Genomic DNA, 14,727 nt, shown 5'->3' with positions numbered 1-14,727 from the left:
AGACCCCCAATTTTGTGAATGAAGGAAAAAACAAATTTCTCTAGAGTGGGGCAACATTTAGAATAATTACAAAAGGTACAAGAGGTAGAACTGACCCAACGCAAGGATAGGGATTGGCAGATGGTGTTGAGAGCCCTGAATGCATTTGTGTTTTCTCCAGTCTGCACAAGCTTGAGATGACTTTTTCCAGTTGTCCTCTGCTTTATAGCTATAGAAATACACCAAAGGTATTACAGCACTGACCTAGGATTTAGATTTTGCAAAGAGCTAAAGGAAAGGAGAGGGGCAACTGTCCTTCAGGTGATCAGAACTGATATTAAGCTTGTCAGGGAAAGGAGATCAGGAGGAGCTGATGGACCAGAAAAACGTAGAGGGACCTTGGATCTGGGGCCTGCACAGGTGAAAGAGCAGGTACAAATAAGAGAGTAGAGTAACCTGAAGGACAGGAAGCTGGGGTCAGATATAAAGGGAAGACCTTTGGAGGTGCAATTATTATGAAACTTATATATTTTGAATAATATATCATTAGTCCAAATAATGAATTGGTCCAGAATTAGGGGAAGATTTGTATGAATAAAAAATAAAAAGTCTACAAATTGCAGGGCTACAGAGAGATAGAGCAATCTGAGACTTGTCTTTAATGTGGGAAAGTTTGTTGGGATTTTTCTGTTTGTTTTTAACATGAGAACTAAGTAACAGTTCTGAAAGAAACATTGTGTTTTAGGGGGTGGGGAGCAGTGACTGGCCCCACATCCTAAATCAAGTGGACAGCACAATCTGGTGGAAAATACACAGCAGGACTTTAAGAGAAGCTGTGGCCTTAGGGAAGAGCCAGGATTTAGTCAAAGTAAAAGGTTAGGAATTCAGGGAAAAGGCTACGCCTATAGGGGAAACAGCCTGATGGAGGATTCTAGGGCCCCAGAGTAGTGGGGGCCTTGGTAAGGAGAGACAAAGACAGTTTGGAAATAAGAGTGTGGAAAAGCTAGGATAACTAGAGCAAAATCTCATTGGGGGTGACACTTACCAAAGAAGAGAGGTTTGAGAAGCATTTGGGGACAAAGGGGTGCTGAAGGACCCTAACTGGAATTCTGTTGGAAAGTTGATTCTCCTTGCACATATGAACTGAGACTCAGGTAGAGTTGGAGGTGTAGTGAGGGTGACATGTGGTGGTGGTCAGTCTGTCTGTGCCCTCTACCCACACAGCCTGAGGCCCTGGTGGTAGGAGACCTCATTTTAAGCTGGATAGGACCAGTGAAGCACCATTTCTCAATGTCCTAACCCAGGAGACTGGCATTTTTTCAACATATCCTACAAGGTTATTTATATTACAGAAAAAAGTAATGATCAAGTTAACATCAATATTCTCTATAGTCTAGAAAATTTATTTCCCCAAACTAACTAATCTTCTTTATTTTATCTGTATGGATATTATTTCTACAGGACTTACTGGCCAGACTTGGATGGGAAAATTAGAGAAGCGTTAGTTTTGCGAAGCGTTAAAGTTCGACTCCTTATCAGCTTCTGGAAGGAAACTGACCCCCTCACATTTAACTTTATTTCATCTCTTAAAGCTATTTGCACTGAAATAGCCAACTGCAGTTTGAAAGTTGTAAGTATTATATTGACTGAGTTATTAAATTAAAAGGTTATTTCCTTCATACATCTGTGAAAGCTGTAAGCGCACACATACACATGAACTTCCAGTCAGAACCAGGACAACAACCTTCGATAGTGAAAAATACCTCAAAAGGTAGGTTAACTAATTTTTCAGAACAACCGTATCCCCAAAAACTAGAACCCAAGTTTCCTGGTGCCAGCCTAACCCTCTTTATATACACATTCAGTTACATCCTCTCCATTTTATTTGAACTTCCTCCTTCACCTGCTATTCTTATTTGTGAGACTGTGACCAACAGAGCATTGGAACATGCACCAGCACAGACTCCCCCAGCCCTAAACACCCCCAGCCTGGGTTTCTGTACTTATTCCAGGTCCCTTGGGCTGTACCCTAATCTGTGTCTGCATATGTTGAGGGAGGCAAAGTTGAGGATTCATACTATCCTAAACGTGCTAACTCTCTAGCTCACCTTTGAATCTCCTCTGGTCCTCACATGGAGCATCCTCTTCCTGCCCTCAGGGCCCTTGTACATGCGCTTTCCTCTCCTACAACAGTTTCCTCCATGCATTACCTGATTAATGCCCACTAATCCTTTAGGTCTCAGCATCCCCCAACCTCCGCTGCAGTCATTCAACAGATGTACACTGAGACCTGACTCTGCTCTGTTCCAGGCCCTCTTCTAGGTGATAAAGCTGTGCTCCATGAAGCATTCAGGGACCCAGAATGACAGGGGCTCCACTGTCAACTTTGACACATGGCTTCCAAGATGGCTTTGAGCCTCAATATCCCAAGGCCAATCAGAAGAAGAGAGAGTGGAGGAGTGCACAAGAGGCATTTATGAGTTAGGCCTAGAGGTGGTGAATATCTCTGTAGCCTTCATTCTCTGGAGGACAGTCCCTCTGTGCTCAGCAAGGGCCCAGATGTCAAAGCATCAGAATACAGAAAGTAAAAAGACATGTTTAATACAAGCAGAGGCAGAGAGGAGAATACCTGGGGCCTATGACACATGATGCATTTGCTCCTATCTCTTCTCTCAACTTCCCCTCAGAACAATTCAGTGGTCTCCACCCACCCACTGTTTCCTGACCCCACAGCACACCTGCTACTAAGGCACTGTCAGTTGAAATCTGTGTCATGAAATATTAAGGGCTCTCATTTAAGACTTACAAGAAATTACAAGGAAAGTAGAATCCATCATTTTAACCTCTAGAGTATTTACTCAGCTTCATTTTTTCAAACACTCATGGTCATATTACTCAAATAAACCAAACATTAATAGTTCACTGTTGGACATTTTATAAAACAGAGACTCCAATCTTCATTTAAGCCAGGCCATGCATTTCTAAGCATCAAGATAATCCTTGAGGAGAAGGAAGCTTATGGTCCTGACATCTAGACCACAGATGGATGAAAAGATTTTCCAAGAAGAGTGGGAGTTGGAGTCTTGCATATAGCATGTCTTCAGGAGCCTGGGAGCACTGATAAAGCAGATAGCCTGGTAATCTCTGTCCTTAGAGGATTAGGCACCTTCCCCCTGGCTTTGTGGGTTTGTATCCATGAGGAGGCTCATGGAAAGAGACTGCACTCTCCAAGTTTTCCTAGTTAACTGAGGTTTATAAAAAATAAATTAACAAGTCACTTTTGAAATATCTTTGCTGTCACCTGCAGCACGTTAGGTGTCTAATAGCATGTCAGTGAATACAATATGATTTCTGCTATTGTCTTAGTCTCCCAGAAAAAGCTCTTTTCCCTCTTTAGGGTCATCTTCAACTTTCTAGAGGAAATGGGTTCTCGGTAAAGCCTCAAGCTGTGATGCCATCACTGACTTAAATTAGGATGTATAATTTATTCTTTTTCAAATTTGTCTTGATTCTGCAATAATATCTTCCTCAAAAGGAAATAGCAAGTGTGTAGACAGGTATGGTGATAGAATGTCCAAGCGAGATGACTGCTGGCTGTTATCAGTATTCATGTGACCTCACAAGTATAAAACCACAACTTAAGAGAATTCACAGGTTATTAAGTCCACTTGAAGAGTCCACAAAAGCTATATGTGAACCCATTAAACTTGACACAGATTTTGCAGAAGATAGGAACTGAGGAAATAAGGTGATCCAGTCTGCATTGCTTATAATCATGGTAATATGGCAATGGGAGAACATTCCTCTGGGATGTACAATAGACAGTTCTTAGGTGGTAGATTTTGGCCTGTGTACCATTGATCTCAAGGGTTCTACAAAAAAAAAAATCAGAATAGAATTTTCAGGGCTGGAAGAGACCTTATTGATCACTTGGTTTATCACTCCTTTCTCAACCTGGAGGGGAGGGAAAAACCAACTCTCATTATTTCCCCAAACCAAATTTGAACACTTACAGTTTTAAAACTATAAATGATATCTCCATTTCTAGGTATCATCCTATTTTTCTCACTGCCTCTTCTTTCCTTCAATCACACATGATTCTACAGATGTAAGACATTCTGGAAATATTCCATGCAGTTTTGAAAATTTTCCACGTTTTTCAATGTGGAGGAGACCTGAGGTCTTCACCTTTGATGGTGTCTTCCTGTGAACTCAGTCACAGTTTAAGCCTCATCTGAGCACTTGCCAATTTCAGCAGATTCCTGAAGCCACTCCTGGTGTCACCTACCTCTCTTAGCTCCCCCATCCCCATTCCAGGTGAACTGGAATGTTGCTTTTTGGATCACATTAAAGTTGAAATTCAGGATTTATGGTTTGAAATTGTGATTTTTTTGAGTTGCTTATTAAAAGAGCTTGTAGACCTAGGTGTTTAGATGGAAACTACTTGTTCTTTTGGCAGAATCTTTTTGACATTTTCAAATCCCCAATTAATTCAGCTAGTCATTGACATAGGCCTGCTGCTTCTTATAATATATGCCACATGTGAGAATTCAGTTCATTGGCATGCTTGACAGAAAGCACCCTGAGGCATACTTAAAATGCCAGCACACTCTGATGAATAAGACAATAAGAATTAGACAACTTCTGGCCCTTTCCCTGTCAAAAGAATGAATTTTATGTTCATTTTATAGTTTAAAAGTGTTAATTATAGACCTAGGTGAGAATGATAATTTTCTCTCTTGTTGCCTATATGGATTTGAGAACAAAAATAGCTTCATCTATATGAAGTAACAAGATTGTGGTTTTAATAATTCAATATGAGGTCTATTGTTGATACTTGAATAAGAAACCCTTTTGTGTTTGAACAAAACCAAAAATGTTCTCTATATTCACCTGCTTTATTTATTTATTTATTTATTGTCTTACAGAAATTTTTTGATCTGGAAAGAGAGAACGCTTGTGTTACAAAAGAACAAAAGAATCACACCTTCCCTAGATTAAATCGCAACAAGTACATGGTGACGGATGGCGCAGCTTATATTGGTAGGTGTCAGGGCTGTAAGGCTCCTTAGGGGATCATGCAGGTTAGTGGTGATCTAACTGTACTCTTCTGTACCCCATGGTGAGGAAGCCCCTGCCAGTGAGTGGGGGACCTTGAGGTCAGGAAAGAGGAGGGTGAGGGCAAAGAGCTCCTTAACCAAGCATCTCATCTGTGTTTTGGTTCATATGCTAAGAGACCATATGTGATGTCTCTTTGTAAATGTTCTGTAGAAATTCCATGGTCCAGTTGTCTCATTTTATGGATGAGGAGTTGGTTGGCTCACGAAAGGCCAGTCCTGGCACTTGCTCATTTCCTACCCACTGTACCACAGCCAGCCTGTCATGAGTAATGGGGAGGCAGACATCATTGAAATTCAATGCCCAAACAAACACTACCTGTGCAATAATCCTACCCCTGCTATTTTTAAAGTATCTAACTTTGGGCAATTTACTTAAGCTCTCTAAAAACCTCAGTTCTCTCATCTGTAAAATGGAGTTAATAATAGTTTCTACTTCCTAGGGTAAAGTTTAATTGGGATAATATGTACAAAGCACCTTGCACAATTAAAGCTCCTAACACATAGATAATACTAGATTCATGTTAGCTTATTTATTAAGGCAATAAAGCTCCAGATACAGAAACAATATGTATTGGTATATTTCTTACTAATGGATTAAATCTATTCTACTTTCCCATGGTGTGCCTGAGTCCAGAGTAACCCCTTTACTGGTACTGTCACAGGCAGAGTGGAAGTTCTTATCTATAAAATGAAAGTGCTTAGGTCACAAAACAGCAGGATGGTTATTACACTGTGCAAATGAAGTAGAAATCTCAAAGCAGAAAAGAAAAATGTGTCTGGGATGAAGGAATATGGAATCTGCATTATTTTTTCCAAATTCAGTGAGTAAAAACATGCCATTTTAACTTTGTAAAGCACCTTATCTTATTTGATTCTCTTAGCAACATTGTCAATAGGGAAGGCAGCTTTAATCACCTGCAATTTAGAAATAAGGAAATTGGGCCATAAGATATGAAATGAATTAAACACTTACTACCTCCTCTCTCAGTGTGGAGATGTTCTGTTTTTTCCCATTTCGAATAGTTGTGTGTCTTATTAGTAGAATAATAAGAATAATAGAATAAGGAATTGAAATTTTTAAAAATGCGTATCATTCCAGTTCTAGAATATGACAATATTATTTTATTCATGTTGTCCCTCTCAGTTACCCAAGAAGTAATCATATAGATTTTCTCATGTTCATCAATGCATGGAGAAGAGAATGAAATGAGCTTCTTTTTAAACAAGTGGCAAAAGCAAACTCAAATTTGTTTAGTCAAAAATGGGAACTTTTGCTTCAATATTAGGAAACATAGGGGTGGATTAAGTTTTGGGCACAGTGGGATTTAAGGACTCAAATCTGAATATTTTACCTGCAGGGTTTACTTAAAGTAAGTTGTTATGTGCACACTCAGCAGTGACATGTGCTTATATCCAAATGTTCTTTATAATGAATTAAGTAAGTGTATTTGAGTCAGACAAACCTTTTTTTTATTTCAAGCACTGAAACTTACAAGCTGGAAGATGGTAAAGTCAATCTCTCTGAGCCTCTGAGGAGACTCTGTTTCCTTATCTTTAAAATAGGGATAACAGCACCCATCCTTTGGTGGTGGTATAAGGATTAAATGAGATAATATATGAGAAGCTCCCAACACTCTCACTGATCTCTCTGCCAGATTCCTACTAAATATTGATTCCTGACTCTCTCCCTTCTTCTTTCCCTGTAATGCATTTTTTTAAATAGACTTTTTTTTTTAAAGAGTTTTAAGTTCACAGCAAAACTGCAGAAGGCACAGGGATTTCCTATATATCCCCCAACCCCACATGTGCACAGCCTCCCGCATTACCAACATCCTTCACCAGAGTGGTACATTTGTCACAACTGATGAACTTACATTGACACATGATTATCACCCAACGTCCATTGTTTACATTAGGGTTCTCTCTTTGTGTTGTACATTCTGTGGATTTGGGCAAATGTATAAAGACATGTATCTGCTATTGTAGTATCACATAGAGTAGTTTCATTGCCCTAAAAATCCTCTGTGCTCCACTATTTATCCCTCCCCCTACCCTGTCAACCACTGATTTCTTTTTAAACTAACTCCGCAGTGTTGTCTTTTTCAAAATATATGGTTGGAATTATATAGTGTGTAGACTTTTACGATTGGCTTCTTTCAATTAGTAATATGCATTTAAGGTTCTTCCATGTCTTTTCATGGCTCGATAGCTCATTTCATTTTAGTGCTTAATAATATTCCATTGTCTGGAATATTATTTATCAATTTACACTTTATCCATTCACCTATTGAAGGGCATCTTGGTTGCTCCAAGTTTTGACAATTATGAATAAAGCTGCTATAAACATCCATGTGCATATTTTTGTGTGGACACAAGTTTTCAACTCCACTGGGTAAATACCATGGAGCATGTTTACTGAATCATATGGTAAGAGTAAGTTTAGCTTTATGAGAGACTGCAAAATTGTCTGCCAAAGTGGACGTACCATTTTGCATTCCCACCAACAATGAGTGAGAGTTCCTGTTGCTCCACATCCTCACCAACATTTGGTGTTGCCAGTGTTCTGAATTTTGGCCATTCTAATAGCTGTGTATGACACACATCTCATTGTTTCAGTTTTCATTTCCCCTTGACATATGATGTGGAGCATCTTTTCGTATGTGCATTTGCCATCTATCTTCTTAGGTGAGGTGTCTATTAAGGCCTTTGGCTCATTTTTTAAACAGATTTTTAATTTTCTTACTGTTCATTTTTTAAGAGTGCTTTGTATATTGTGGATAACAGTCTTTTATCAGATATGTCTTTTGCAAATATTTTCTCTCAGCCTGTGGTTTATCTTTGCGTTCTCTTTCATTCTCTTTCACAGAGCAGAAATTTTTAATTTTAATGAAGTCCAACTTATCAATTATTTCTTTCATGGATCATGCCTTTGGTGTTGTATCTAAAAAGTTATCACCAAAACCAAGGTCAGCCAGGTTTTCTCCTATGTTATCTTCTAGGAGTTTTGTAGTTGTGCATTTTACATTTAGGTCCGATCACATTTTGAGTTACATTTTGTGAAGGGTGTAAGGTCTGTGTTTAGATTCTTTTTCTTTCTTTCTTTTTTTTTTTTTTTTTTTTTTTGCATGTAGATGCCTAGTTCTTCTAGCATTGTTTGTTGAAAGGACTGTCTTTGCTCCATTGTATCACCTTTGCTCCTTTGTCATGATCAGTTGACTATATTTATGTGGGTCTATTTCTGGGTTCTTTATTATAATACATTTTTAAATGAGTACATTTTACACATAGCATTTTAGCAAAACATTAGTTCCTTAGAGTGAAGCATAGTTCTAATATAAAAATACTTAAAGAGCATAAAGAGGGAAAATTCATTGATAATTTAAATAATTATCAGCATATTCTGGAAATCTCTTAAGAAGTCACTCAGATACCTGCTGAGAATGCGGAATAAAGAAAAATCCACACTAGACCTTGCATGGAAATATAGTTCCATTAAATGTTCACAAGACTTACAGAAGAATCCTCAGACAGTATCATCTCTCTAATTTTGATTTGAGTACATTTGAGTCAAGCTTGGCAAAGTTGTCTGAAAGGTGGTTTGGTTATTTATATATTATATCCAGTGAGTTCATCTACACCCTCACAGGGTGTTCCTGAGGGTAGCACTACAGCTCTCCTGGCCTCTGGGGCCTAAATGTGCATTCTAGAAGCTGAAATGGCAGTCTCAAAAAGAGCTGGGTAAAACTGCTTCCCAACTGAAAAATGACTGAAGCATATACATGATTTTGAGGTTTAGCCCAGCCATCAGGAAATAAAGGTAGGAAAACAACCACTCTGGTGTAGGAAAGCCCTGTAGTCCTGTGAAAGATGCCTAGGGCTATGATTCCTGAGAACAGACTAATTAAAACTTTTGAGAATCAATAAAGATGGAGGATCTTGGCTCCATCCACTGTATCAAAGGAAAGAAGCTGAATTTCACAGAATGAGACTTCATAATCTTGTCACTTCTCTCCCATCATCATTCCCTCCCTCCATGCTTCCCCCAAAGGATATGTGTTTCCTTCAGAGAGTGAGGTCTGCAAATGAATGGAGCAGAGATCTCAGTGTGGCCTGATGCTCCAGCCCTGGGGGTTGATGAAGTCTAGGGTGAAGAGCACAATTAGCACAAAGCGAGTACACCTTTAAGTGTGGGCTTCGGAGTCAGACCTGGCTTTGAACCTCAACTGTGGGATTTTTTCACTTCCACCTTGGACAAATTACTTAAACTTTCTGAGCCTTAATTTCCCCATCAGTACAGTGAAGTTAATATTGTCACCTCATAGGATTGCAGTGAATATTGAAGGAGATAATGTTATGATATCTCATAAAAAATTACTGCCCTTGGTCTAATGCCTTGCACTTAATCATAAGATGAGATTTTAGTGTCTTATCAAGAAGTCCTTGAAAAGTGTGCTGTCTTCTGTTTATGGAATGAATAGAAGGTGCAGCCTACCAGCAGTTTCCAGAATAACTCTCAACCTGCAGTAGCTACAAATCCTCTGTTTAGAGGTTCAAGCTGGTGTTCACCTGGCACTGAGCATTTGCACAAAGCCGGAGCCTCTGAGCATGGCCACGTGTCTGAGAGCACATGGTCGGGAACACAGCAACAACAAAAGGAGTCTCTGTGCAGAGACTCTAACACAGTATTACAAACCATTTAGCAAGCAGTTTGCTAATTTATAATTTTATTGCTATTTATAGCAATAAAATTCAGTCAAAATTATGTCTATCATGAAGTCATTGACAGCATCATTGTAGTGTCTGTGTGGGTTGGGGTGAGATATAAAGAGAGAGAGAGGAGTTCCTTCTCTATGCTGATAATATTTGACTTAGAGGAATCAACTTAAAGAGTAAAATGAGGGGCAAGGAAACCACCTTCCAATATTCCAGGCAGTGCCATATGGAAAAGGGAGTTGATATGTGCGGGGGGGGGGGGAGGGGCTCCAGAGAGTAGAGGAGGGCCAAAGAATGAGAGCTATAAAGGAACAGATATTAGCTTTCTCTACGGATGTCCCTTCTCCCAGCAGCTTCTCCCACAGGTGACTGCAGGGCGTTGGGTCAAGGATGCCCAGGGACCATGATCTCAGCATCTTTCAGCAAATATTCCTGCAGGATGCTTGAGGAGCCACTGAGGGAATGGAAAGTCAAGCTCTATACTTAAAAGCCTTCGGTTCCCTTATGGAACCAGCTCTGAACCAAAGAGGATGGTGGTAATTTATTAGATAATTTTGTCAGTCTTGACATGGGTAAATTTTTATTAGAATGATTCTTCATTTATAGTATTGAAGATAGTTCATGGAGTCTAGCAGACCTGGGTTGACCATTGATTAACCATGTGAAGCTGGGCAAATTTATTCACCTCTTTGAGCCTCACAGTCCTCTTCTGTCAAGTGAGCATAAATCTTACCAACCATATGAGATAATGTATACAAATAGAAAGCATAGTGCTTTGCTCATATTAGGCACTTACTAACTGATAGTTCCTCTGCCCTCTACATTCCTTATGTCCCGACCTCATTCCTGACTCTTCCCCTTCACGCTTTAAGATCCTCATCAGATCTTTTTTGTCCATAAATATGTTATATTCCCTGTGGAATTAGTTTCCTAATTGATAAGTTTCTGTGCCTTTCTTATTATACAGTGAAATGCTCTCTTCCTGACACATCTAGTCAGAGTTAGAAATTGCTTTCTCCTCCCCTCATGGCATAGTATACATACATCTCTTGTATTATCTCATATGACTTGTATTATACTTTTTGTGTTTTCCTCCTGGACTCCTGGAAGGCAGAAACTGTGATTTTAAGTTTTATATCATGGCCCCTAATATAGTACCTGGTAGACATTGTACACTCAGTAAATATGCATAAATGAAGACAAAGAAAAGCAAAGAAATAAATGGTGCTATACCCTCCTGAGAGTACCTTTGCTCTCCTACTGGAACTCTCTCCTCATTGGATACCAAAGACAAAGGATTCATCTGGGAGTTTTGAGTAGTCCAGTCCTTTTATCTACTCCCACTTTGAAAATGGACTACATGCAAGTCACATAGACATGATTATCCCCTTCTGGGGTGGATCCCAGCCTTACTACCTATTGGAGGCCCCCCAAAATTAGTATGTTGAAGTCCTAATCCCAGTACCTCTAAATATGACCTTATTTGGAGACAGGGTCTTTACAGGGGAAATCAAGTTAAGGTGAGGTCATTAGGCTGGTTTCTCATCCAATTTGGTTGCTGTCCTTATAAAAAGGGGAAATTTGGACATAGAGATGTGTGTAGAGGGGAGATGGTGTGAAGAGACACAAGGAGGAGATGACCATCTATAAGCCAAGGAGAGAGGCCTGGCACAGATCCTGCTTTCACAGCCCTCAGAAGGAACCAACCTGCCAACATCTTGATCTTAGACTTTTAGCCTCCAGAACCGTGAGACAATACATTTCTGTTGTTTAAGCTGCCAGTCTGTTGTGCTTTGTGATGGCAGAACTAGCAAACTAATATACCACCTATACCAGCAGTCACTCTGGGGAGCCTGCTGTCACAGCAACTGCCCTGAGTCCTAGGCTGAGAAGCCTGATCCTGGAACTGGGAATGACTTACCACCCAAGCAAGGAGTGTTTTGTGTGTTTAGTTAAAAACTCGTTCTCGTTTTGCCCCGAAGACGCAGACCTACTTGAGAATGGACTTGAGGATATGGGGAGGGGGAAGGGTGGGCTGTGACAAGGCGAAAGAGAGGCATGGACGTGTATACACTACCAAACGTAAGGTAGATAGATAGTGGGAAGCAGCCGCAGAGCACAGGGAGATCAGCTCGGTGCTTTGTGACCGCCTGGAGGGGTGGGATGGGGAGGGTGGGAGGGAGGGAGATGCATGAGGGAAGGGATGTGGGAACAGATGTATATGTATGACTGATTCACTTTGTTATAAAGCAGAAACTAATTAAAAAAATAAATAAATAAACTTAAAAAAAAAAAAAAAAAAAAAAAAAAAAAACTCGTTCTCCTTCTCTGGCTTCACCTTTTTCTTTGATGTGAAAACTTCTGAGCATTATAATTAGAATCTCTCATTTGTACGTACGGATTAGATGTTGTCTCTTTGAGAAGGTAGTAATTGTTCACAGGATTTTTAAGTGTATTCCTGTATATTTTAGATGTTGCTGTATTTAGTGTGCCTTGTGAATGTCAATAAGAAAAAACATTTACCAAAAAAGAACATCAGATTTCCTGTTTTGAGTTTCAAATTGAGCAAAGCTGAAGAAAATGCCAAAATAATATGCAAATATTAATATGCCATATGTAAGCCTTCTTGGATCTTTTTATGAGCTGTCAACACAATTCAGTCTCCCTGTCACTATTCCCGGGTATTTTTTTTTAATAGAATCTGCTCTATATTTCTTTAAATGGAGAATATTCCCTGGTGGATCTTAACTCTTTACTATCATTTCCTTTATCTTTTGCAGGAAATTTTGACTGGGTAGGGAATGATTTTACCCAGAATGCTGGCACAGGCCTTGTTATCAACCAAGCAGATGTGAGAAACAACACAAGCATCATTAAGCAACTTAAGGATGTATTTGAAAGGGACTGGTACTCGCCCTACGCCAGAACCTTGCAGCCCACCAAGCAGCTGAACTGCTCAAGCCTCTTCAAACTCAGACCCTCCTCAAATAAAACTGTCACCAACAACGCAAGTGGAAAGGACCCCTAGAGTGTATAGTCTGAATGAACAAACTTACAGGACACCTTATATTTCACATTTATACAAAAAAGACTTGAGGAGAGAAAAATAATTTAATATGTCTTTTTTAGGGAAAAAGCACACAAAAAATATTCTCTGAACGACATGTAATATCTTATCTAACAATATCTTAGCCGCGTGTACACTAAATTTAAGACTTTTGTATTTGTTACTTCTGACAGGGAATGTCATTTTGGCTTGAAAGTTAGTTTTTACGTTTGCATACAAATTTTAAGACTTTGATGCCTCTTCCTTTCTAGTTTTAGAACTTTTTCTGCTGACCACCTGGTCAGTTCTTAAGAAGCTTAGCATGTGGTAAGCTCTTTTATACCATTCTGAGAACTGCTGACTTAGAGAGGAGAGTGAGGATTTTGCCCTGGGGAAGAGACTGATCGAACCAAATATTTTTCCTTGAAAACCATTTCCAAGACCTATATAGTCATGTAAGCATGAACAGCTTACATCTCATGCCCATCTTCAACACAGTTGAAAAATACCCTTTTTGCCTCCTTCTGCATTTTTTCCAATATCATAGCTTTTATTTTCTATCACTTTCTCTTCTCACAAAATATTATATAGCACCCCTATATTCACCTAAACATTAGCTCCAAGTGCGATTGTATCTTTTATATGTATGAATTGTTCAGAATGGATGCAAAATGTAAAGAGCAGTCTTTAATTTTCACCTTTCAACTGCATTTTCCCTACCAAATTGATATTTTAAAACCACAGCCAACAATGTATATCCTTTCTCTCAAACTCAGAAAAATTATGTAGCCACCTGCTAATATCCAGCAAGCTATTAAGTCTGCATTATAAGAATAAAGTAGTTTTTCACATTTTTGTTTAGTTTATGGTGTTTATAAGTGGATTTTAATTTCTTTAGAATCCTTATGCAGTTAAGAGTATGCCAGCAAGCATTTATAGAGCTATTTAATATACCTTCTGCTATTTAATATACCAAATGCTTTTCAGAGAAATGCAATTTAAATACTGTGCTTAACATATTTTACTAAGAAACAAAAATATTGGATTATTGTTCTATGATGTCCTTGTGTGTTGTTGTTTTATATCTATACAATATATAACCCTATATTAATGGAGACTTGCTACATAGAGAGAGGCGTGGCCTCTTCAGAACCCAGAGCAGGTGCCCTTCAGGACGTCTAGTCTTAATGTTGCTCCTGACTCTCCCTGGCCTGGGAACAGAGTCCTGTACTTCTTGGCCTCAGGTTTCTACTGGTAATGTAGGGACAGTAATAATCACCTACCTCGAAAGATGTTGTCACAGTAGAAAATGTTTATAACTTGTTTTGAAATCAAAAGAACCTATATAAATGCTAAACATTATGAAGCATAATCTTTTTCTTGAAATAATGTTTGTGGTATCCTGATAGAATCAATAACAGGTTCACCCAGAGAACCCACAAGGGAAAACAAATCCACAGCTTCCAATTGCAAATATGGGTGAACACAGCAACGCAAAAGCCCTGCTGGAGATCTGGATTGTCATCATTTGATGGAACATTTTGTCGGGTCACTTTGGCATAAATAACATCAAAACAAATCTAGACCGTTTGCTTGGTGTTCTTCTTTAAGACTGGCATACACACGTGTTTTTAGATCAAGAAAAAGCAATCTCAAATTTTTTTATATCTAGAGACTTGATTTCTAATATGCCAGAAAGAGTGATGTAGGAACCTACAAGTCTTGCCCAGTGGGTTTACTTGGTGGAAAATAGCTATTGTTGGTCATTTAGTGATCACATAAGTTCCTTTCTTGTTTCCAATTATTGCTTTACTGGATATCTAACCAGGCTGTGAAGAGAGTTGGAAGAGAGATGTATTTTTTTGTTTG

At 39.0% G+C, this 14,727-nt stretch overlaps 1 protein-coding gene across 1 annotated transcript in view; it reads left to right on the top strand.

Moving 5' to 3' along the window:
* PLD5 (phospholipase D family member 5) overlaps positions 1–12,840 on the top strand; it is a gene marked incomplete at both ends in the record, with an annotated part of 480,984 nt that extends 468,144 nt beyond the window's left edge. The window contains 3 exons of the mRNA XM_081224825.1: positions 1,441–1,609; positions 4,908–5,022; positions 12,593–12,840. Of these exons, the coding sequence (XP_081080951.1) occupies positions 1,441–1,609; positions 4,908–5,022; positions 12,593–12,840 (532 nt within the window). The remainder of the gene's footprint in view (positions 1–1,440; positions 1,610–4,907; positions 5,023–12,592) is intronic.
* Positions 12,841–14,727: the final 1,887 nt, after the last annotated feature.

This window comes from Mesoplodon bidens (assembly GCF_964165515.1).
Source record: "Mesoplodon bidens genome assembly, chromosome: 2".
Lineage (NCBI taxonomy): Eukaryota > Metazoa > Chordata > Mammalia > Artiodactyla > Ziphiidae > Mesoplodon > Mesoplodon bidens.
Note: the sequence above shows the minus strand (reverse complement) of the source record. Positions and strands in the feature narration are given on the sequence as shown.